At 46.1% G+C, this 24118-nt stretch overlaps 2 protein-coding genes across 10 annotated transcripts; one reads left to right on the top strand and one right to left on the bottom strand.

Annotated features, from left to right (window-relative positions):
- Positions 1–32: 32 nt before the first annotated feature.
- Positions 33–17821, bottom strand: myom1b (myomesin 1b). Of its 9 annotated transcripts, none has more exons than XM_019855922.1 (42): positions 17617–17821; positions 17350–17477; positions 16181–16300; positions 15936–16104; positions 14632–14789; positions 14450–14542; positions 13852–13940; positions 13645–13686; positions 13392–13406; positions 12923–13084; positions 12692–12853; positions 11938–12079; positions 11577–11776; positions 11456–11509; positions 11248–11372; positions 10691–10874; positions 10434–10608; positions 10032–10153; positions 7952–8404; positions 6748–6944; positions 6479–6605; positions 6141–6325; positions 5919–6033; positions 5694–5853; positions 5508–5614; positions 5311–5355; positions 5086–5222; positions 4856–5000; positions 4681–4740; positions 4540–4607; positions 4343–4456; positions 3499–3549; positions 3160–3247; positions 2513–2551; positions 2329–2434; positions 2021–2190; positions 1899–1935; positions 1781–1803; positions 1480–1535; positions 1155–1370; positions 413–542; positions 33–349 (listed from the first exon to the last, which is right to left on the bottom strand). In XM_019855922.1, exons 2-42 carry the CDS (start codon positions 17463–17465, stop codon positions 243–245), a joined length of 5064 nt encoding a protein of 1687 aa, XP_019711481.1. In that variant the 5' UTR covers positions 17466–17477; positions 17617–17821; the 3' UTR covers positions 33–242. The 9 variants fall into 9 exon arrangements, with proteins under 9 accessions (XP_019711481.1, XP_019711485.1, XP_019711482.1 ...); XM_019855926.1 differs by having other exon boundaries at positions 8387–8404; positions 17617–17820; XM_019855923.1 differs by lacking the exon at positions 13392–13406.
- A 1888-nt stretch (positions 17822–19709) lies between these two features.
- Positions 19710–22856, top strand: LOC109506905 (myosin regulatory light chain 2, smooth muscle minor isoform). The gene is made up of 4 exons (XM_019855938.1): positions 19710–19815; positions 21476–21676; positions 22139–22300; positions 22390–22856. The coding sequence occupies exons 2-4, from the start codon at positions 21493–21495 to the stop codon at positions 22560–22562; spliced, it is 519 nt and encodes a 172-aa protein (XP_019711497.1). The 5' UTR covers positions 19710–19815; positions 21476–21492; the 3' UTR covers positions 22563–22856.
- Positions 22857–24118: the final 1262 nt, after the last annotated feature.

Genomic DNA, 24118 nt, shown 5'->3' with positions numbered 1-24118 from the left:
ATGTGTATGGAGCACCTGGAATTAATTATTTTTTTTATTTTATTAGAGTGGTGAGACATGGTGAACGCAAACAATCCATCCAAACCATATACGAAAGTGAAATTGTATATTTGATACATAATAGGAGATATCTTCAGATGAAGCACTTTATTTAGCGGTGCCTTGTGATATGAGTATAATTTGCACCGTGGCCACACTTCTTACTCAAAACACTTTTGTGCTATTTTGTCCTGAATTTCAGGCTAAATTTCTTTGTTCATCAACATCTCTTGAACAGTGACTTCTTCTTCTTCTTCTTCTTCTGGCTTCTTTGTCAAGTTGTCCATCTTCTCTGCTGCCGCTGCGGATTCTGTAAAAGGGAGGAAGACGTTTTGATGGAAAATGTCATATGGCTCCATGGTGACCTTCCTACCTTTCGTCATCCCCGTGATGGCCGTCTTCATCTTTTCCTCGAGAGTGTTGGCACCAAACACCACGTTACCCTCAGCGTCGGTCAAGTACGAGGTCACGCCCAGGTCGGGCGTTCCCTCAGTCACTTCCAGCTAAAGACAACATTACGTAGCACCAGTGGCCAAAACTCAGTCAATGGAAAGAAATCAGCGCCTGACACCAATTTTGCTCATCGACACCAACTAAAGTGGGCAGTCTCAAGTACCTTACAGGCGCTATCAAACGGAAAGTTGTCAATTGTGGTTTTTGTGTCCATGCTGGTGGTGGGTGCTGGTCTACAGTAAACGGGAGTGGGAGTGAAGGGCGTGGATGGTGAAAAGGTGGAGGCGAGTTCACGAAAAAGGGAGACAACACACACATGAGTTTGAAGAGGAAGTACATGCTTGTTTTTTTGTTTTTATTTTAGGTAGTGTTGTTGCGAAACACAACAGGCTGTGACAGGTGACGGGGAAGGTGACAACCGTCGCCGTGGTAACCTGTGATCTTCACATTGGTACAGGCACAGTGGATGTTGACGATCACATTTCAAGTCAAGCACAACACAACAATCTGGTGAACGTGTGATCAATCCATTTCTGTCTCAGCATCAATGTAACATTTTTGCTGCTGTTTTGTTTTGTTTTTTTCTCTACCCACATTCAGCAGGAGATTTAGTTGGTTCATTTTTTGCAGGGGGCCACGTCTTCGGGGATAAAGACACTTACGGTGAATTCAGCTCTCTCGGTGCCGTACTTGTTCTTGACCAGGATGCTGTACTTGCCCGTGTCAACCGTGCTGACCGCCGTGATGGTGAAGCTGGCGAACTTGCCCGACTCGAAGCGCAGGATGCAGTGCTCGTTCGAGGTCAGCTCCTTGTCGTTCTTCAGCCACGTCACCTGCGGCAGCGGCTCGCCCGAGATGTTGCAGGTAAGATTGAGTGCCTGCCACGGGGTTGAAGGGGAAGAGGAGCATGTTGGGGTGGGAGGTCGGGTCATTGGATTAGCACCATGTGAGGGATTGGTGATGCGCTTGAGGGTTTGCGGCACTCACCTTGCCCTCCTGGATGGTGACCACGTCCGGAAGGCCTCCTGCCACTCGGGCGCGATCTAAACAGCCACAAGGAAGTCAGTCAAACACGCAACACTATGCGATGAAACTTGATGGATGCATGAGAGAATGAATGGATCATGGATGGATGAGTGACAGTTGAATGATTCCGTGACAGGTTGATAAATGATGGGTGAATAAATAAATGGTGGATGAATGACCTTATAAATGATTGGCGAGTACAAATTTGGATGAACAAGTGGTGGATGAGGGATGGGTGAATGAATAAATGAAATACACTTACTTTTTTCTGCAATAGCATCCGCTCTGAAGAAAAAAAATGAAACAAGTCAATCAAATGTTTTCCTCCTCTTAAGCAGTGTCCAAGCGGGGGATCACAGCAATTATGACACTCTACTCACTTGAGTCTCTTGAATTCGGCCAAAGCGTCCTCATACGCTGCAAAAGAGGAAGCGGACACCGGTGAGAGGAGGAACAAGCCTAGTCAAAAAGCAGTCCAAAAAAATCAGGAAGTCAAAGCAACCTTGACCCGACAGCTCCACGGTTCTCCTCAGGCCGCCTTTGCCGTCGTTGATGTTGAACTCGATGGCGTACTTGCCCATGTCCTTCTCGGTGGGCTCGCTGATCTGAAGCCACAACTGGTCGCCCACCACGCCACTCTTCAGGCGCTCTGAGAAGGCGATGGGTGAGTCTCTGGTGGGGGGGGCCGATATCAAGGGTTTGAATCCAGATTTGTCATCGCGAGAGAGCGAAATATGACAAAGCGAGCCATCGTGCCACGCACGCTATTGTCGGCACACTTGGCTTTGAAGTGTTCTTGGGCCAACCCACTTGTAATGCCACGTGACCGGCAGCAGGTCATTGTAGTAGCTGACAAAAGTGTAGAGGCGTATGCCTTGATCCGTGCTGGTGATCTTCAGCGGCGTGGACGAGTTAGCTGCAAAAAGCCGAATCACAATTGGAGCGGTTCATTTGAGTCACTGTAAATGGCCCGGGGGGAGTTTTTCCATCTCACCGATGTAGTTGAAGACTTCGTTCATCAGGTCTTTGAAACCTGGGAGAAAAAAAAAGCTGAATGATGAGTATCCAAATTAGAGTACCAGTACTCGAAAAGAACAATATCATAATGGGACATGGAAAGTATTTCAGTTGTATAATGTAGTAGTATTAGCTTCTTCTGGGTTATTAGCTTCAGCAAGTTAACATTTTTTCTTTCTTCAATAAACTAATCGACTTACGAAGTTTAGCAGTTATAAACATATTGTATGTCTATTAGCTTACGGCTAACAAGTATTGACTTTTTGATAACAAAAAGGTAGCATGGAGTAACTTATTAGCGTCAGTCAGGTCATGTGTATTAGCTCATTGCTAACTTGAAACAATAATGTTGTGTAGTAGTTTATTAGTTAACCTGTTGCTTCAGCCATGTCACATCTATTAGCTTGTTAGCTAACGGCTAACTTTAACCATTGCGCGTGGTAATAACTTTGGGAAAAATTATTATTTTTTAGTTATTTATTTTATTTATTTTTTTAAATAACTATCTCTAATTGTTCTGATCTCCTGTTTCCATGCGAGCATTGAATTCCAGATTGATGATTGTGTAAGGAATGATACTAAATTGTTACAAAAAAAAAAAAAAAAAAAAAAGGACTTCCATACGTTGGTCGGTCAGGTTTAACTTGGACGTGTCTTTTCCTCGGTCATCCTTCAGGACTGTCTCATACACGCCGGCGTCCTTCTTGGAAATCTGTCAAGAAAATGCATTATGGGTATAACGCCGCAGAAAATCTGCAATATCATCAAAAAAAAACAAACCAAAGAAAAAAAACAATAGAAAACATTGCGATGAGCGTTGCGTGCAAAAAGTGAATTTTAATTGCAGTAAAAAAAAAAAAAAAAAGTCAAACAAGCAAGCAAACATGTTTCAACTGAAAAGAATGATGAACAAAAGCATAATTAGCAAGCAAGCGTGCAAAAAAAACAGCAAGTGACCCCAACTTTAAGCATTCTCCCGATATGGTCGTCTGCAGATTCGGCGGGTGGGTCGGGCTGCAGTGGGAAAATAATGTGACAGCAGCTTTAATGGCACGGGCATTATTGTGGCGTGCGATGGGGCGAGCGAGCATGAGGCATCAAAGGGGAAAGGAGAGAGACAGAGAACACAGATCATGGCGATGATATTGACATTCAAAAAAGGACTTGCGACATGAACACACTCAAATGATGACGTATTTTATGCATGAGCAATGGATGGCAATGATTCAGTTGATTAAATATTACATGAATAACTCATTCAAATTTTTGACACTGCATTTAAAAAAAAACAACTAAATAAATATTTTTGGGCATATATAAGTGGTTGAGTGACTAAACTATATAAAGTATTGCATCTACTACTTATAGGTGCTTTCGTCACGACTAAAAATAAATGTATGTGCTTTTTTATTACAGCAATTGTAATGCTGCCATTAGGCCGAAAGTTCCAAAGTCAAAATTTGGTAATTTTTTTTTTTCTTCTTTTTTAACAGATCCATACTCCTGATCAAAATGTGTGAGTGTGTGTGTGTGCGTATTATTGACCAGTCTTAAGTGTTGAGAATGGCTGCCTTTCTTTGACAATGCAAAGTTTATGGATGAACAAACGTGTCGTTTTTGTTGTCTCCTGCAAAGTGATGACTTTGGAGGGACAAGGATTCGGCCCGCTGCTAGCGATAAAACAGTTCGTGAACAAAACATCTCTCAACATATTCATGTTTGAGCCAGACGTCATTTCTAAATGGAATCAGGGAACGGTAACAATATTTATCCATTTTATATGAAGCCGATTTCATCGCCGTCTTACCTGAGCTATTTCCAGTTTGAGGACTCCCTCGGTGAAGCCCAGTTTTTCATCCGCCTTGATCTCCCGTCCGTCCTTGTACCACAGCGCCGACGTCTCTTTCTTGATGTTTCCCACCTTGAATGCAACACAACAGTGTCATCTAAAAATACACAGCTAATTATTCAAAGAAATCCAGCAAGATAGGGTATAAGTGTCACCTTGCACTTGAGTACCACACAGCATTCCGGAGTGACCTCGTAGCCCAAATACTCAATAAAGTGAGGACCTGGAATATATAAAATGGTGGAAATGAAAAAGCTGACAATTGAAACCAAAGATAGAATTTTATGTCGGCAAACCTTGCTTCCTGAACCATTCTTTCCTCTGGAACTCGGATTCCTTCTGCAGATCCTTGAACACTGAAAAAGCAAAAGCACAGGTTGCGTCGATCTGCACGCTTTTCTGCCCTCTAGTGGTTACAACGTAAAGTGGAAGGATCGCTTTCGATTTGATTTCATGCTTAGGGACACCCACCGTCTCCTATGAGTACCAGGCTGGACTGATTGGTGGCTTTTCCGTCCTTCATCTGGAAGGTGAAGGTGCCTTCATCCTCGGGCATCAGCGATTCCATGGTCATCTCAACCACGCCCGTGTTCTTGTCAATATTCATCTTGTATTTCTGACAAGAAAGGTGTTACAGAGGCGTTTAAAAGAGAGACGTTACGGAGGAGGAGGAGGATTTGCCTCCCGTCCAGCCCCCCGACCTCGCCCTGGGTCACAACGTTGTCGTTGAACACGTAGTCCACTTTGGCGTTGGGCGAAATCTGCTCGGCTTGCAGCCAGAAGCGAACTTTGCCCTTCTCCAGCATCTCCACAGCTAAACCCGACTTGAGGGGAATCGCTAATGAGGACCAAGGCGGGAAAGTGAGGGGGTGGGGGATAATTCACTTGAATGACTTCTACTCGAAAACTGCAGTGGGGCTACTCACTGGGGAACTTGTGATCACGGCTGATCTCCAGCAGCCTCTTCATCTCTGTCATACACAAAAGAAAAGTCATGTTACAGGAAGTCATGTTCTGAGAATTGTAAATTACAAGAAAAACGAGAATGAAATGTCGTGAGAGAAAGAGTGGACGATGAGAGAAAAACGTTTTGCTTTTTGTTTGTAGAACACCACCTTCCTACCTTCGGGTGAGATGGTGTAGCTGGATGAATCTCCATCTGTGTGGGTGACCAGACACGAATAAATACCCGTGTCTTCCTCTCCGGGTGAGTTGAAGGTGGCTTTGGACCTGAAAGAAGAAAAAAAAATCATAATCATCATCCGAGCAAGGGTCCATTCTTTGCTGAGTCCATGAGTGAAAGCCTGACTTGTTCCCTTTGGTCTCCACGGTCAAGCGTGAAGCCGACTCATCCACGTCCTCGTAATTCTTGGACCACACAAATTTGGAGTCGGGGGTCATGTTGGCGCATTCAAAGTTGAGAGAGATGACGCCGTCGTCGTCCACGTCCACCGAGATCTCCTTGGTGCCTGCGACGCCACGCCAGATGATGCTGAACGTCACACCACAACCAGTCGTCACGTCAGTTTCCTACCTGGCTTGGTCACGGCTTGGACCGGTTCGGAGATGTCGGAGCTCTTCCCCACGCCGGCCTGATTCTGAGCGCGAACGCGGAATACGTACGACTCCTGCTCCTTCAGATTCTTCACCTGCCGAACCAAGAAGCGCAATGTTTTTTTTATCTTTTTGTCTCCGGCAATGAGGAAGAGACGATTTGAAGTTTCGTGAAGCTTCATGGCTATCATCTCTCCAACACCTTGATAAAGGTGTTCCCCGTGGCCTTGGTGTTGACTCCTCTCCATGCTTCCTCCGGAGCTTCCGCCTCCTTCATGTCCACGTAGAAGCCGTTGACAGGATCGCGCCCCTGGTACACCGGAGCTTTCCACAGCAACACCATGGAGTCGCCTCGCACCTCTCGCAGCTCGAGATCGTGAGGAGGCCCTAGAGTCCAAAAAAGGTTAAAAAAAATGAAGAAAAATAAAATATCATTTTTGTTGGAATGTTACGTGAAAAATGTTAGCGCAATGAAGAATTACGATCACAACATTATGCTTTTTCTTGTGTGGACGCTCGTTTGTGCGTGGATCTTCGCACCTGGAACGGCAATGGTCCATTCCTCACACAGGAACGTGTCGCTGGGAAGCGACGGGATCCCGACACCAGCGATGTTGGCCGCCCGAACCTGGAATTGGTACTTCCTGTTCTCCTTCAGGTCAGTCACCTGCCCACACAAAAAGTCTCTTTTACCATCCGCAACGATTCACACTCACATTCTCGCCAATGGACAATTTAGAGTCTTCAATGAAAATCCACGCACCATGCGGAGGTGTCAGAAAATTCACCGAGTCGATTTTGGGACTCACCCTGTAGGCACGTTCGCTGATCGCTTTGATATTGGCCTCATGCCACTTTCCCTCCACGCCGTCCACGACCTCGCGGTAATCCACGAAATATCCGGTGATGTCGGCCCCGCCGATGAAGGCCGGCTGCTTCCACGCCAGCACCATGGAGTCGCGTACGCACTCCAGCACGCTGATGCCGTAAGGTGGTGCAGGCGATGCTGAGGTGAGACACACAAACTCAAGTCAGCCTAGCTAACAATCCTCCATTGTTTTTCTGTTTTTTTGTGATGCTAACGTTTTCTGTCCTTGTGTAAAGATAGAACCTTTTGAACAGCTTTAAAAAGAAAATCATCTTCATGCTGTGAGAGGCGAACCCGGACGAAGCTAAGGCAGCTCTAATGGAGTAAATCACTTCTTTCCTGTGTTTTTGCGAAGACAAATTGACTGCGCAGCTAATAGTAGCAGCTAATGATAAAAGTAATAGCCGCACAATAACTAGTAACAGTTTAAATAACTTCAGACAGAGTCAATCGAAACATTCCGCGCTGCTTTCGAATGCTTGGCTAAGCTAAGTGAGCTGTTATGTAAAATTCCAAACTTCCTCTTCTTTTGTTCAGACTAATAGTGGCTAATGGTAATTGCAAATTAGTAGTTTCGCGCCACATTTACTACTACACGTTTACATCGCAAAACATTTAGTTCTGCTATAATGTGCTAAACCAAGATAATCGCTACATTTGATACTACGCTCATTTCTGAGCAGGTTATGCCTAAAAGAGGTTGCAGTTGGTTACTGGCAGCGTGTGATAATCTGACATCCATGTGGTGGTGGTGGTGGTGGTGGGGAAGCGGGGGTGCCTAAAGATCTTAGGGGCAACATGACAATGTGCCACCTCGAGTGGAAAGCCAGCATGTCATCTAAGTGTGGCTGCTTGGGAGTTAGTCCTTCGGTTGTGGTTTCACCGTACTTACCTGTCTGGAGAATGCCACAGGAGTGCGCCACCTACTGGGCATTTGCAGTGTTGTGAAATAGAAGGAACTTTTCAGTATGCATACTTGAATTGGGGATTTATTTTCCTGCCGACTTTTTACTTGAAATCACTTTTGCATTGGTGAAATGTGATTCAGAGAAGTTTGAAGATTTTCCCCATCCATTGCTTTATTTAAGAGAGTTGTTTTTGTGGTAGCTTTGTTTTTGCGCTTCCCGTCCTTATCTCGTGCTCACCTTCAGCCCCTGCGTCTGGCCTCGCCGCCTCCCGGTTAGCAGAAGCATCTACTGACAAACCGCATGCCCGCTCGGCCCCAGGGGGCCCCTCGGCTGTCTTTTCAGCCGGCCCCTCGGCGCGAGGTGAGCCTAAGTGCGCTGCTACGTCAGTACGTGCTTCACACAGCGAGCCCGGCGGTGGCTCAGAGGGCACCCCGTTAACCTCACTCGGCCCCAGGCCGCCCCTCTCTGACCCTTGGGTTTTGTTGTCCAAGGGGCCGGAGTTAGCCGCCACCGCCGCTGCCCCGGACTCCCGCTCGGGGAGCTCGGGGTTTGCCTGAGCTTTGGTTTTTGTGTCAGCGGGGAGCTGGACAGTATCATGCGGGCCCGTCCAGTGTGGCCTGTGCGGGGTTAGTCGGCCTTGGTTACCCCCCGGCCCCGTCTCCGGCAACACACCATGAGGGATGCCGCCCCCTACAGGAGTTATCAGAGAGAATCAAGAAAGACTGTTTTTAAACACAAGCAAAAAAATATATATATATACAGTTGCAATTAAAAGCATGAAGAAGAAAAAAAAAACAATCACTAAACGATGTCTTCATCTGACTGGCAGGGACAATGAAGCCAAGACAAGTGACATCCATGTGAGGACATGATGAAAACATGCAGACAAATACACAACAGTAATCCCCCCACATTTCTGCGATTCACTATTGACAAATTCACCTAATCGGATATTTTTCTTTGGAACTGATCCTCGGCTAGTTGCTGAAAGAAAAAAAAATCACCTATTTGGCGTTTTTGGTGCACTTTATGAAATGCCCAAGGATGCCACATGGTGGAATCCAAATCCCGAGTCGTAGAAAAGGAGTACATTGGTCTCAAGGGAGTATGTTGACGTCAGCTAAGATTTGGTTGTCTGGAAGGAGCTAAATTTAATCTGGTTTTGTTAGCAGAAGAAGCTACAAAAGAGTCTTACAGTACATATTTTGTAAGTCAAATCATCTGTCAGCCAATTTTTTAAGATTAAGTTTGAAATGATACTAAACTGTTTTGACATCATAACTTGTGGTATATTTAGGTTCAACTAAAGCTAATTATATTTTTTTTTTTCGCTATTTGCGGCGGGGATTTACTGTGCTCAAATGCCGATGTATTTCCCATTGACACCGGTTTTCTTGTGTCCTTTCACTGAATTTGACCATTTCCCATGTTGCCACTCAGAAATACATTGGCATTATTGCAATAAATAGGCTTCACATATGGAAAAGGCACAAGCCAAGTTACAGTTAAAGGCTAAAAATGTTAGTTTTGAGGCAGAAGAGGCTTACAAGGGGTCTTGCAGGGCGCATACGACAGCATACTGAATACCAAAAGGACAACAAAAGTGCTCTAGGACGTGACATGAAAGAACTTGGTTTATCTTATTTAATTAAAGAATGTATTTAATTCCTATCGGCAATGAAACAATAGCATAAAATGCAGGAACTAATGAGTTTGCTTGAAAGTCTCTTTGTCTCTAGTTTTGGCAAACTGCCGCACCTCCCCTTGAAAGCCCCTCATCGGTATGATTGAGACTTTTGCAAGTCAATGAGCGAAACATTCCAACAAAGCGTGGTTAGTTGCCTGGTTTTTATGGGGGTCCGTGCGCTGGTACCTTGAACACTGGGGAGTGGTTTGCCGACACGTCGCGTGCCCAGAACGGAGGGAGGAAATGGGGAGTGGGGGGGGGGGGGGGGGGGGAGGAAAGGGAAGGATGTTTTGTGATTCATGGGCTGGTTTGTAACCACCGCTGAGTTGGATCACACTGACCCAAATTAGAGGAAGTCTACAAAGTCCTGACCCGCCTCAGGCTGTGCAGGGAGCTGGTGGTTGGTTTGGTTTGGTTTGGTTTGGTTGGGTGGATGTAGGTGGAGCGGAGCAGACAATAAACGGTGACATGGCGGCAGAGTGCAACCACGGTGGAGTGGAACAGTGTGGGAGTGCGAGATGGCTCAAGAGAACACTGGTGATCAGATGTCACATCTTGTACGTCACATAAGCTAGACCATAAACATCCATTCAGTTTCTTCAAAGACATCCGAGTGGTGGTTTTCCTCACCAATCGCAGCCTTCACCTCCACAGGCTCAGATTCCGGAGAGAACTGACTAAGTCCTGCGGCGTTCACAGCCCTCACCCTGAACACGTACTTCTCTCCCGTCGTCAGACCGTGGCAGATAAACCTAAAAATATGTAGTTAAAGTCATAGTAAGATCCAATCTAGGACACGTGGGTAAGCCTACAAATGATCAATATTCTTCCAAGAAGAACTAACAACCATCCGCAAAAGCAGTAGAGCAACGAATATGTCTCTGAGCTTGTTTTTAATACCTGTGTAAGTCACGCCCCCAAAATATTCATTCAACATGGACTATTAATGTCCTCGTTTCCCAGGAAGATAGTTTTGTCAAATGTGTGTGCGTCGCTCAAATAAAAGCACTTCCACTAGAAGTTAAGGTTTACCTGGTCACGTTGACGGGTTTGTTGTTGCATGGCTCCCAGGTGTTGCTGCCCACAATGCTCGCTTCGATGTAGTAACCCACCAACTCCTTGGCATCATGGGATGCTTCCCAGGATACCACCACGGATGTGTCCGTGTTCCTTGTGGGTACAACTTTGCTCGGAGCAGACGGAGTGTCTGCAGATTCCGACATTTTCCCGTGTCACAGCCAAGAATGGCGATCGAAGGTTTTGTGTGTGTGACCTGGGCATTTTCTGACCGAGCTTGTCGCCAACCGTGGTGGCCTCAGTTGGGTCAGACGGCTCGCCGACGCCGGCGGCGTTGCAGCAGCGGACACGGAAGCAGTAGGACTTGCCCTCGGCCAGGTCAAACAGCGCGAAGCGAGGCGACCTAACCGGGATTTCGGTGTTCACCCTCTGCCAGCTGTCTGTGCCCGAGACACACTGAGGGGACGGGGAAGGAGTCAATGACAACATCGTCTTTGGGGTTGGTACCTTCGAGGGTCACTTGTGTCGAACAGGAGAGGTTGGGGACTTGAATCGCTTGAATTGACCCAAAGCAGAATCGCTAAATCACAAATTTAAGGACTTGGGACTTGCTTAGTTAAACCTAATTAAAAAAAAGTCTCTGACTTGAACTACATGACTTGACAAGACTTAACTAATGACATTTCAAAATCTGCATTTTCAAAAGAAATCTGCTTTGTTGTAGAACAAACACGGCAAAGTAACATGCAAGGTTTGCAACTCAAAGAGACCCAACAACACAAAGCTGACCATACTCACTGGATCATAAGCGCGTCACTTTTTCGATTACCTTCTCTACATAGTACATGACACCTTCCAGGCCTTTCTCGCCAGGTGGCTTCCAGCTGAGTACTAAGTAGTTCTTGGTTGCTTCTGTCACTTGCAGTTCTCGAGGTCTGCCAGGAACAATACCCTCTGTCAAAACATGTGAGTCATAAGGAATCAATCAACATTGTCACCTGAATAAGAAAAATCCCTTTTTGGCTGATCTTACAAACCTGCCGGTTCCTCCTCTGTGACAATGATCTGGCCGGTCCAAGGAGCCGAGGTACCTGACGACAAGATCGTGAGGATTCTGTCGAGTCATTGCCGTTTCAAAGAATCCCCGAAGCGTGATACCTCTCATGCGGGCGCGATCAGCCGGGTCCATGGCGGCCACGGGTTCAGACACCCGCGACGGACGGCTGATGCCGCTCTTGTTGACGGCACGCACACGGAAGATATAGGAGCGGCCTTCAACCAATCCGGTGACTGGGAATCGGGCAAACTTGATGGGAGTGTCATTGCACTGGATCCAGTGTGTTGTCCCGACCTCACACCTGTACAAATTGCAAGGTAGAGATCAGGACTGATGTTAGCATCAGATTTGTTCTCTTAAGTAGTGATCACGGTGGGAATCAGAGTTAAAATGAGGCTCGGTGGCAGAATTAAGGCTCGGATCAGAGGTCGGGTTAGGATCTGTATTTTATTGTGATCTAACCTGTCCACAAAATAACCCAGGATGGAGTTGCCGCCGTCGACGGCCGGCTGCTTCCAGGAGACGATGATGTAGTCCTTGTTGGCATCCAGGCAGCACACATCCAGCGGAGCCCCCGGAGCCCCTTCCACTTCGGCGTCAGCATCTTGGACAGAGCGGAAAGATCAGTTACCTGGCTCGTAGCTTTGGAACCATCGACCAATTACATCGGTTTCAAAGACTAAAATAGAGGAATGAAGAATAAAATACTAGGCAGTCCTTTTTTTCCCTTCGAGCCTGACACTCAAATTATTGTATTATCTGATCGGACCGTTCCATATCTGAGGCCACTTAGAATAGCGCGACCGAAGAAGACGGTGACAGTGGCTGATGAGTGTTCTGGTGTTCCCACCAGGCGCCACCTGGGACAGATTGGAAATGTCAGATGGTTTCCAAGGGGCGGCCCGCCATGATAAGCTTCCGCAGCCTCTTTTTCCATGGTGCGGCGTCTCGACTGAAGAGATTTAAAAGCAACAGCTCATACAGAAAGACTTTGATTGTTGAACATGCCGCAGGTCATGTTGTGACTTGGATTCCGTGGGACAGAGTCGGCAAAGCTGCTTTTGATAAAGTTTGCTGAATATAGTTGCCTGCATTAAGACATTCTAGATTGTCAAAGATGACGTATGTAAAAATCCCTCTGCGTGCACCTCACGGACAAAACACAATTGTTCCTCTTCATAACCCAATAATGGTAATGTTTCAAATTTGAGCTCACCTCTCACAAAAACGTAAGCCGAGTAGGTTTTGTATCCGGACTTGGTGGTGACGCGCAGAGTGTAGAGTCCTTCGTCCTCTTTGTTCAGGTGCGTGAGGGTCAACGTGGCTCTGTCGCCGCTCCAGTGCATGTGATTCCACTTGGATGGTGACAGGAGAACCCCTGTATTGATGAGACATTGACGAAAGTCAATGCAAGTCCCTAAAAAGAGTCGGGTTGAAATGTACTTACCGTCTCTGTACCACTGCACCTCGGGCTGGTAGCGATGCAAGGCTGGGTAGATGATGACCGTGCACCCCAAGCTCAGGGTTTCGCCCTCCCTGCCGAAGGACACCCCGAAGTTGTCGACGATGTGGGTCTGGAAGGTGATGCCGTACTCGGACACGGGACCATCTAAAGGGAAACCAGTCAAAAGTGACGTTTCTAAAAGCTACTTGGTGATTAGACTCGGTGCGGTCATGCGCAAAACTAGTGAGGCAACACAAACCAAGGATGATGACTGGCGATAAATCTCCACATCAAAACCACGAATGGCGTTGGTTAATCTTAATCCGAAAACCAGATGAAGAATAGACGCTGCTTGTGTCTAGTAAATCGAATGGAACTACTGATGGGTTAAAATAATCGCGTTGGTGACCATGCACACGTAAAGGGTGGCTACATGATGTTAGCCACACCAGAACCATGTTGACCCAGTTACCTTTTACACCAGACCCTGCAGCAGCAGCAGCAGCAAGGAAACAATGAAATCAAGTAAATAACGAAAAAATACACTGCATTGTCATTTTATTTATACATTTTCATGACTAAAGGTTGGATTTTTTGCAGGTAATAGAGCACTAGAAGCTATTCCCATCTTCCCTCTCTCAGTGACAATTGGCTCTTTCTTCCACTTCTATGAAATACAGTCGCGCAAATCAAATCAAACAGCCACATATTGAGTTCATACGTACGTCTCGGAGCCGGCAGAAACGTGTCCACTTCCCCTTTGAACCCTGAGTGATGACAGCGGTTACTATGTTTATGTTGCATTTGGAACACAATACTGTGCTTTGCCATATGTCGAGGGCCGCATGCCATACAAAAAGGCCCCTAATCACAATGGCATCCCAACACTGTGATGTTGAATTATGTTTTTTTAGGGCTTGGCCGTGACTTACTTTTTACGACAATCGAGGCGAAGGCGGACACCTCCCCCTTGACGTTCATGGCCGAGACGCGATACTGGGCCGTGTCCTCGAAATCGCAGCTGGAAAGAAGAGAACGTCAGGTGCCCGGCGCTGGTAATGCACATATTCTGTCGTACCCTGAACTCCCCCCGCCCCCCACCCACCGCCGCCATGTCAATAATACCAACGATGTGAATACTGCTGCTATAAATAAACACAGGTGGTGATTTCATACACACCAGATGCTGACCACGACAGCACCGGCCACTTCATTGGGCTACAAGTGTGTGTTGTTATCACGAAGCGACTCCTGTGTAGTGTAACTGAGTTCCAAGCGGCAATTAAAAAAAAAAAATTGATTGCGAGGCAGGTTCGGGTACCTGGAACCAATTGTGTGTTTGTAACGGGGAGGCGGCTTCTGTTTATTATCACTCTGTTGCAAGCAATTGAATGTTTGTGATGAGATGCAGCTCAATGTTCAAATTTGGAGCTACTCACGACACATTAATTCAAAAGAAGCGTTTCAAGCGGCTCGAAGTAAATTGTATGCTTGTGAAGAAGGCTACATTTGGGGCCAGTCGGCACCTACCTGTTGATCTCCAGTGAGTGCACGCTGTATTTGCTCTCGATTTTGTACTTGCTAGCTTTAGCGAGAGGGTCGATGGCCACGTTATTTTTGTACCTTGCAGGAGGTAGAGGAAAGAACTTAGAAATTTCAGAGGGTTCAAATGAGTGCCGATGAAAGTCAGCGGGATGTTGAGTGTCTCTTACCAGACGACTCGGGGGTCGGGCCAGCCGCTGACGGTACAGTGCAGCCTCACGCACTGCTTCTCCCACACGGTGTGTGAGCGAGGCTTGATGATGAATTCCGGGACGTGCAACAGGCTGTCTTCGTTCATGCGCTTGAAGTGTTCATCGTGCTCGTAGAGCTACAAAAAAATAAAAGAACGTGCCATTGAATCCCACCAAAAAGAATGAGCTGTCATGACGTGACGCGTCTTATCAGCCTTTACTCGACTTCATGACCTGTTATTGGCGCGATGTTAGAATCAAAGTACTCCGTCGATGTTGCACTTTCCAAAAAAGAAGAGATTTCCATATAATTTTGGGGGGTGTAAACATTTGGTACGCTTCCCAAAGGTTACAAAATGGGTTTAGGACACACAGTGTCAACTCCATAAACAAACACAGTGGAGCTCAGCCTCTGCCTTGGAGACGTCATGGTTTGGCGAGATCATTTTAGCAGTATGTCAGAATCATGATTCCAACCATTCAATCTGTTTCCGCAACATTTATGTCCTTAAAAAAGCAGACCAACTTCACGAGCCTCACACTCCAAACAAGCACATTGCAGCTCAGCCTTTGCCTAGCGGATGTCATGAATTAGCAATATCCTTTTTGGCAGGATATGAGTGTCAAAATTGAAACTTTTCAAACTATTGTGCTTCCTGTCATATAGAATTGATTTCATACCAAACCGCGATTTTATTTATTTATTATTCCTATTTATTTTTTATTTATTTTTTTTTTTGCATACTGTTGGGCCCCAAACGTCCTATGAACAGCTAGGCCCTCCCTAAACTCAATACAAAAGCATCCCTGGGATAAACGTGGAGCTTACTTGGAGAACGCCTGAGGAATTTGTCGCCCTGCGGCATGTCTGGCCCGGACAAACAAATCTTGTCCAGCGGGGGTCCCGTTACCAAGCTTAATGAATGGCTGCATAACGCAGGGACACTAATGTTTCCCTTGCGTGTAGGCTCCATTATCACCAATCCCGAATTAGCACGGTGGATCTAGTGGTTAGCGCATTTGCCTCACTTATGCGGTTCAGGGTTTGAATCTTGCCTTCCTCGATGGAGTTACATGTTCTTTGGTCCCTTGCGTGTAGGCTCCATTATCACCAATCCCGATTTAGCACGGTGGTCTAGTGGTTAGCGCATTTGCCTCAGTTATGCTGTTCAGGGTTCGAATCTTGCCTTCCTCAATGGAGTTACATGTTCTTTGTGTACTCGGATTTCCTCCCGCATTGCAAGTCCACACACGCTAGCTTCACACCCAAAATTCCCACTGACCGTTTTATTAAAGGAGATCCGTTGGGCCGACTCGCGCATGGCCTCCTTTCTGGCGATCTGCTCCGACCGCTCCATCTCAAGGCCGCTGGTGAACCTATCACAGCGCTCCATGTAGGCGGCAGTGTCCCGCAGTCTGGTGTGATCCGAATATCCCTCCGCAAACTCCTGACTTGAAGTGCGACAATTGCGCTGGTGGTGAGCACCCGTGCTTACAACTCCTCCAGATTCAAAGCCGAACACGGTACCTGGTCCTGAACATGGGCACCACGTAGCCGATGATTTGGTTCTCACGGTCCACAGCCAAGTAGGAGGGCTTGGTTCTCTTGGGCAGCGGGTCCAGTCCGGGTTGCGACAACCAGTCAAGGCTGAAGCATAAGGGATGCACTTTAGCAATGTAGCTGGACAAGGTGCAATCCATAGTGTCGTTAAATTAGTGGATATTCTTCATTGGGTACGATGCAACCTTGGTTTTCGTATGTCCTCATCTTCGTATTTGATTTCCGATTTTTCAGTTTTTTTCCAATTCTGCATGACTAGTATAAGTTTACAGATTCCTGTTTCCGTATTTTCTATCACTTTATTGTCTTTTCTATTAAATGCGTAACTGAATGTTGAATCAGTCATGGGTGAGTTAAACTGCGATGCTAACCTAGCTAGCGTACCGGGGTCTGACAAATGAAGGTAGAGATCGTAGATGATGTCTCGCCTATCTGTCAGTTGCAAACCTTGCGTGTTGCTATTGTCTTTTGCCTGATGTCATCAAAAAGATAATCCTAGTAATCATCTTTGGAGCTCCCTCCGTGGTACTAAATCTACTTTCAAAAGTAAAAGGCTCAAAATATTGAAAACCACAAATTCCCGACCACCAATTCATTTCTAGTGAGTGTTAGAAAGCTACAGCCATCACGTCCGAAACAGTCAGCATATCACCATGACGTAGCACCTGGTCGCTGCATCGTTAGCTCCCCTTTCTTCACCCCGGGGACTTGGTGCGGCGCCCGGGCGAAAGATCAGGTGGCGCTAACAAACCTAAACCGCTTGAGCTGTTTACATGCTCCGAGAAAGTGTATTTAAAGATGTCCGACATGCTGCCGCGGCTTGGATTGCTGTGTAGGCTGTCAGTAAGAGACATCCTTCATGGGCCGAGACCTCAAAGTTTAACACGGAAAATGTTTGGAGCCACGGGGATTCCGCTTCACTACAGCGATGATGCGTTGTAATTTAAGGAGATGTTAGCAAAAATGATGCAAATGAACTCTGCATGCATGAAGTCAACAGGAAGCAATGCTCAGGTGTGGTCCGAATGGAATGGAATGGAATGGCGATGATCCCAAGTGAGGATGGAGCTCCATCGGCAAACAGCGTTAAGAGGGGAGGAGACCATGGGAATGGGGCGGGGGCTCCTGTCTCTTACCCCCTGGTTCTGGTGCCGCCACTGGTCCCGGCCGAGTACCTGCCGGCCAACTGGTAGCGGTAGCCCCTGTCGTAGCTGCGCTGGTGCTTGCGGTAGAACGGTACCGAGGCAGACATGCTTGCGGGTGCCTGCGGATTTTGTTCTGCTGGGTTAGCGTTCGACAGCTTCTCGCATGTTCCTCCATGCCGAACATGTCTCATTAATCGAGTAGTCCGGTCGTATTCAGGCAACTTGTCACATGCTGCACCTTTCCAACCAGAAACTCACCTTTTTTCGTCCTTGGGACAGTTGCCACTTACCGCCCCCTGCAGGTCACTTGCTCAGGGCAATTCCACAATCAAGCAGGTAGGAAGCGAGGATGGTACAACAGGGACTGCAGGTGACCAAGACTGCGGTGCACTCAGCCAAAATAATACTCGGCCGCCCCACAAACACGCCGGTCAGTCTGTCCCAGCGGCAGCTGCAGCCTTTTAAGGCCTGGGTAGGGGTAAATATAGCACGGGCAGGCGGGGGTGATGATTGGGAGGTTGCAGGTCGTCGACCAATAAGCAATAAATGTCTGAGAAGCAGGTGAATACCAGCGCTTGATTTAAAGCGCATCATTATCCGTCAACCTGGATTAACTACAACGGAAAACGTAGTCCACATGTCCGGCTGTGGTTTTTACAAATTATTGCTCAATCAGCTGTTGTGAAAGCGCTATATAAATAATGATGTATTGTATAATCTAAGCTGTTGAAAATGGTTTGCGTTCGTTGATGGTGCAATGTTGAACAAACGTGCTGTTTTTGGGGTCTCCTGAAAAAAAGAGATGGTTTGGCAGTTATGAGAATTCCGCCCGTTGCCAGTGACTTGTTACCTCAGCTTTTAAAATTGGATTAACTACAACGGAAAACGTAGTCCACATGTCTGGCTGTGGTTTTTACAAATTATTGCTCAATCAGCTGTTGTGAAAGCGCTATTTAAATAATGATGTATTGTACAATGTAAACTGTTGAAAATGGTTTGCATTCGTTGATGGTGCAATGTTGAAAGGGTCTCCTGAAAAAAAGAGATGGTTTGGCAGTTATGAGAATTCCGCCCGATGCCAGTGACTTGTTACCTCAGCTTTTAAAATTGCCAATTTACTGTAAGAAGCTGGAATGTGAGGGGATCATTACTGGTACACTGTAGCGTACCTGCTTATTTTTTTGCCAGCTTGTTGTAACTTTGGTTTGTTGTTGTGTGCAGCTGTTGTAAACACGTGAAGCTGCAATGTGCCTGCCTGCCTGTCACCTCCCCCAGGGAGCATTTTCTATCTTTCTCTTGAGCCTAGAGCACATAAGCACAACAGCCGCCTCTAAGTTTAGCCGCTGCCAAGGCTATTGTTACTCATCATTGTCACTCTCTCTTAGTCTCTTTAGGTCAATGCTCTGGTTTCACTCTCATTTGTGACCGCTGATGTCATCAGTAGATACTGTACAATAAAATAAAATGACACCAAATTCACTCACAGTTTAATAAAACGACATGAACGTAGTTTGAAGTAATAATTCATTTGAGAACAGGCAAACTCCACACAGGAAGGGCGTAGCCGGAATGGAACCCTGCACCGCTGCACTTTGAGGCAGACGTGCTAACCAGTCACTCACCTTTCCGCCCATTTTTGTCGCGTAATTTAAAAATAATCCAACCTGCACAATGATACAGTGCCATCTATTGGCCGCCAGAGGCCGACAAAGTAACGACTGTAAAACAACCACAAGACGCGAGGGAATGTGGAAAACAATATTAAACAATTAACTCCATGTAAATATTTGGATTGAAATAAAGCTTTGAATGTACAATGTTATAGAGGAAATACAGCTTTAAGGATTACAAGATGCCTCCCATTTCTACCTCTTGACTCATGTTACTGTTGAATTCCTGGATTTATAATCCTCCTCCCTACACAGTGCGCAGCGATGACTGTCGTGCCACCTGTTGTGTGAACTGTGCCCCATTCAACATCTATTACCCTTTTTCGATGTTAATACGAGCCAACAGATGTGGTAAAAACGGTGATTAGCTCTTGTTTTAATGGTGCTTTATTGCATAATATGGTGGCGCTGACTTCTCTTGCCATATTTGGGCATGTCCAGGGACGTCAACGAACGTCGTAGCCCGGTTGGGAATGTTACACTTGGCGTTGGAGGGGGGGGGGTGAAATATCAAAACATTGATGGTTTTCGTCACAAAACCACGTATAACATTTTCCAAATCATGCATATTTCCATCATATTATGTGTATTTATGTGACCTTATATATGATGTGTTTATTTTATCACAAGTCGTAACATTTCCATGACGACGCGAGACTCCCTTGCTTGGTTTGTAGTTGGTACGTCCCGAGCGGTTGGCCTACGCCAAGATGACAAGTCAGGAAGTGAAGGGCGGTGGTTGCGAGAAGACGAGTTAAGTTGACATCGATTTGCTTGTTGTCGTCAGGTAAATACGCCATTTGTTTCCCAGAACTCTGTTATTTACGGTACGAGTGCCTATTTCGAAGTACTGAACATACAAAGTAGTGGAAAGTAAGTGTGCTTTAGTTTGGCGACGACGAAGAAGATACAAAACCAAACTGAGACGATTAGCCACCTAGCTGTCGTTAGCTTTCGCAGCGGCCGTCACTTTGTTTGTTTCGACAACAAAAGCAAATTAACACGACAAGTCAGACGAAGGAATTGTCTTTAAAATGTGGCTGTGTCATACAGGGAGATGTAGTTCTGTGTGTGAGTTACTCTTGACGTCGTGTTGTTTGTGTGGCTGCCGGGCCGGGCCGCATTCCATTCTGCTTATAAATTGCGTCGTTTTGCCTTTGGCCGTTCCTATTTGCAACGAATGATGCTTTCAGGGCGAGGTAAAAGTTCCCTTTTCGTGCTGAACTAGTGTGTACGGTTGCATGAGTAGTTGTGCTTTTTCCACTAGGCCAAACGTTGACTTGATTTCGAACGTATTCATAAAACGTCGCAAAATGTGATCGAGGATAATCACAAAATGTTGGTCACTCACAGTAACGGTTGTTCAGACAAAACGCAACCAAAGTGAGGAGTATTTGATGACACCCCCCCCGCCCCCCCCAAAAAAAGGTTTGCCGCCCTAAAACTCATTTCTGCGTTCATAACGGAAGGCATGTCAAAAAAGTCTTTGCTGGAATATGTTCTGTGTCCTGCGCTATTTTGACATGGCATAGCATTAATGGAACAAGAATTAAGATGACTAATGCACCTGCTTCCTGCCATCAATGGCAGGAAGCCATTATGTCGTACTGCCCCCTGCTGTTTACTGACATTGACGTCACAGTGCCCTGGAACCTTGCTTATAACATGTCACATAAACCCAGAAAACAGGTAAACTGTGATGTTCACATTACGAGCACCTGGGCACTTGGATGACATCACTTTCAGGGTTTAATCCAAAGACGACTTGCAAACTTTTACTTTGGGAAGCAGTGATAAACAATGTTATTTTTGTGAAATGAGTGGGCTGGGCAAGAAAAATACAAATTAATTTAATCGAATTCATTTATTAGTAATGAAAAAAGATTATTTGCAGTGCTAATATTGTTGCTGTTGCTCACGATCACGTTTGCACCATCAAACTGTCTCACTCCAAGAACACTTAAAAACAAAAGCAGGTCATGAGCACAGTGTTCTTCCAAATGGTGCTGACATTTGTCACCCTAAATTTGTCACCTGGTTTTCATTATTTTTACAAGTAACGAACAGGTGATTGAAATTGTTATATTCGACCCTAAACTAATGATTTGAAGTTAAATGAGAGCACCGTAAGAAGCCAATGGATCACATTAGTCAAGACTGAGCCTGTTGCAGCCCATTCCACATATTTCCACATTTTTCCGCGAGCGTCTCGGAATGCTAAACGTCCACATTGGAGTCGTGGCCTCATAAGGGCATCCGTGCGCACATCGTTAACTTTGCTCCCGTCACTAGGCAGCGATCTAGAAAGACGGCCAACACTTCCATTTATAGCTCCGCCGGGGGACGCCGCTAGGGACGCAATGCGCCGTACCGGAGATGGAGACGGCGCTTGGCGATCGGCAGCAGATGATGTTTCTCAATGCGTCTCTCTTGAATTTGCGGCGCAGAGATCGAACTTGCCAAGATGTCGAGCAAACGGACAAAGTCGAAGACCACCAAGAAGCGCCCCCAGCGCGCCACCTCCAATGTCTTCGCCATGTTCGACCAGTCGCAGATCCAGGAGTTCAAAGAGGCCTTCAACATGATCGACCAGAACCGCGACGGCTTCGTGGATAAGGAAGACCTCCACGACATGCTGGCCTCGCTCGGTGAGTTCTCGCGTATGTTTAGGATGCCTCAATATGGCAATAAATAAATAGAATACTTTTTTTTTTTTAAATTGCGCCTTTCGTCTACATGTCTGTCCCAGTGTACATGTCTGGAGATGCATGTTTTTAATCTCACGTTATTGCCAGTGTGCAGAATTAAGAATGTATCTGCAGAACTTGTTTTTATGTGAAACCTTGAGAGAGTTTCGAGGTCAAAAGCAATTTCCCGATGTTACAAGAAGACATTTTGGAGATTAAGTTTTTTTTTGTTTTTTTTTTTGTACAAGAGCACACAAATATCATCTCGTTCAAGAAGGAACTTGCACGTTTTGTCTGCACTTGTTCTCAAGCCGCAGCTCTTTGAAAACCGGTTCAGCCAGCAGCTGTCTGTCTCCGTTGGCCGCTGGGTGTAAATGCTACCTAAGGGCCATCCTGTGATATGCATGCACATGCGCTTCACAGGGAAGAATCCCACTGACGACTACCTGGAGGCCATGATGAACGAAGCTCCCGGACCCATCAACTTCACCATGTTCCTCACCATGTTTGGAGAAAAGCTCAACGGCACCGACCCCGAGGACGTTATCAGGAACGCCTTTGCCTGCTTTGACGAAGAGGGAACAGGTACCAAAAAAAAGAGAGTCAAGAAAAACTAAATGTGTCTCGGGGTGATAATGGACGACAAATTGAATTGCCGGCCGTGGTTCGTTCAGGTTTCATCCCAGAAGATTACCTCAGGGAGCTGCTCACGACGATGGGTGACCGCTTCACGGACGACGAGGTAGACGAGCTGTTCCGCGAGGCGCCCATCGACAAGAAGAGCAACTTCAACTACGTGGAGTTCACGCGCATCCTCAAGCACGGCGCCAAGGATAAGGACGATTAAAGCCAAAGCAAAACAAAGCCAGCAGATTCTTTTTCCACTTACTGTGTCAGCTATGACCACTGTTTTGCCAATCTCAGCTGTTCTGTAATAAACCGTTTTGTAAGAGACGCCCAAGCAATAATTCTCTGCAGTGTCGGAGGCACATCGGTTTTAGCTGACTTGTTTTTTGCATTTTATAATATAAACGTTTCGGGTAAAACCCTTTGGATGTTGGGTTCCCCCCTTCCCTCTCGCCATGCGCTTCCCTTAAGTGACAACTCCCAATAAATGGTGAACTAATGTTTGTGCATCCCACCATGTTTCGTTCTTGTCAAGTCTGGACAAGTCCATGGACAATGGATGGAGCAAAAACCATAAAATCAATTGGAGTGAGTCATAATTCACACCTAAAATGTTGACTAGACAAGTGATGTAAAACAGCACCTAATAGAGGCAGCTAAAATACAGTTATGGGTCTGGAACTAAAACTGAATTAAAAAAAAACTTATTACAAGAAAGTCCTCATTCTACGACTACGCTCTGTACGTAAATTGGAACGCGCATAATACGATAACGCCGAACTTCCAAGTTTGTCGCCCCCTAGTGCTGAAATGTTTCCATACAAAGAGGTGCGTTCGAATGTTGTGGGGGAAAACACCATTTCCACTGTTTCCAAACATTTAGTTTGAATGTTGTCTCAGTTCATTCGATTATCACCTTGACTTGATCCTAAAGTTTAGAAAATGTTTTTGTGTGCGTGTGTGTGTTTTGCGTATCACAATCGTGTTACTGCCGAGAACTAGCTAAATTGTCAGAAAAACGAACCTCCCATGAACGCACGAATCACTGTTACGGAAGCGCGTTACGACACGAATCTTCACCGGCCGCCCGACATCACTTCTCGTCTTCTTTATCCGCGTGACTGGAGGGCGAAGGTGTCTAATTAATTCATGCTAAGCACTTGTCGTTCCTTAACCACTTGTAATTGTCAGCTTTTGAAAATGTTTGATATCCGCTTTTCTCGTGTCGCCGCGTAGCTAGCAGCTAGCTTGCTTGAAGGTTGCTCCGGACAGCGGCTCTCAAACTTTTAGGGTACAAGGAATTTATTTGATTTTTTTTACTTAAACATTTATTCATGGTCGCCAGCTGACGTGCACTGCTTCCACTTAGAACGTGGCTGCGACCTAATGGGCGTTTGTTTTTCCAAAGCACAGTCAGCGTTGCCGCGCGGGTTTATTTCGTAAAAGATAAATTCAAATATCAAGAATCAGTTACGGCCATACAGTATTTTCCATCTATTTTACGCTTGAGATTTGTGCGTGTCTGTATTCGAAATTATTTTTAAAATGTGTGCTAGTAAGTTTAATGTGCTGTAGTTTGTACACTAAAATTTCATCCCACTCATTTGTCTTACTTTGGATCGTTCTTTATGTGTTGCAGTGTGACGACATCGGGACTGAGGTCATGGCATTGAAGCTGGTCCAGAGACTCCCAGGAGGGATTCTCACCGGTTCCATCTTCCCGGCAGCCCGCCTGGTGTGCGCAGCCTGCCTGTGCGCATCGGCAAGGCGCTGCAT

The sequence above is a fragment of the Hippocampus comes genome, unplaced genomic scaffold, assembly GCF_001891065.2.
Source record: "Hippocampus comes isolate QL1 unplaced genomic scaffold, H_comes_QL1_v1.1 scaffold451, whole genome shotgun sequence".
Classification (NCBI taxonomy): Eukaryota; Metazoa; Chordata; class Actinopteri; order Syngnathiformes; family Syngnathidae; genus Hippocampus; species Hippocampus comes.
Note: the sequence above shows the minus strand (reverse complement) of the source record. Positions and strands in the feature narration are given on the sequence as shown.

Bases quoted from the DNA above. Each gene is read 5' to 3' on its own strand.
- myom1b (XM_019855922.1), bottom strand. From the start codon at position 17,465: ATGTCTGCCTCGGTACCGTTCTACCGCAAGCACCAGCGCAGCTACGAC. The intron at 12,854-12,922 runs GTAAGTACATTT...TCATCAATACAG, and splicing joins GGTGCAGTGGTACAGAGACG to GGGTTCTCCTGTCACCATCC. The intron at 5,356-5,507 runs GTAGGAAGGTGG...TGTGTATGACAG, and splicing joins CTACACCATCTCACCCGAAG to AGATGAAGAGGCTGCTGGAG.
- LOC109506905 (XM_019855938.1), top strand. From the start codon at position 21,493: ATGTCGAGCAAACGGACAAAGTCGAAGACCACCAAGAAGCGCCCCCAG. The intron at 21,677-22,138 runs GTGAGTTCTCGC...TGCGCTTCACAG, and splicing joins CGACATGCTGGCCTCGCTCG to GGAAGAATCCCACTGACGAC. The intron at 22,301-22,389 runs GTACCAAAAAAA...TGGTTCGTTCAG, and splicing joins CTTTGACGAAGAGGGAACAG to GTTTCATCCCAGAAGATTAC.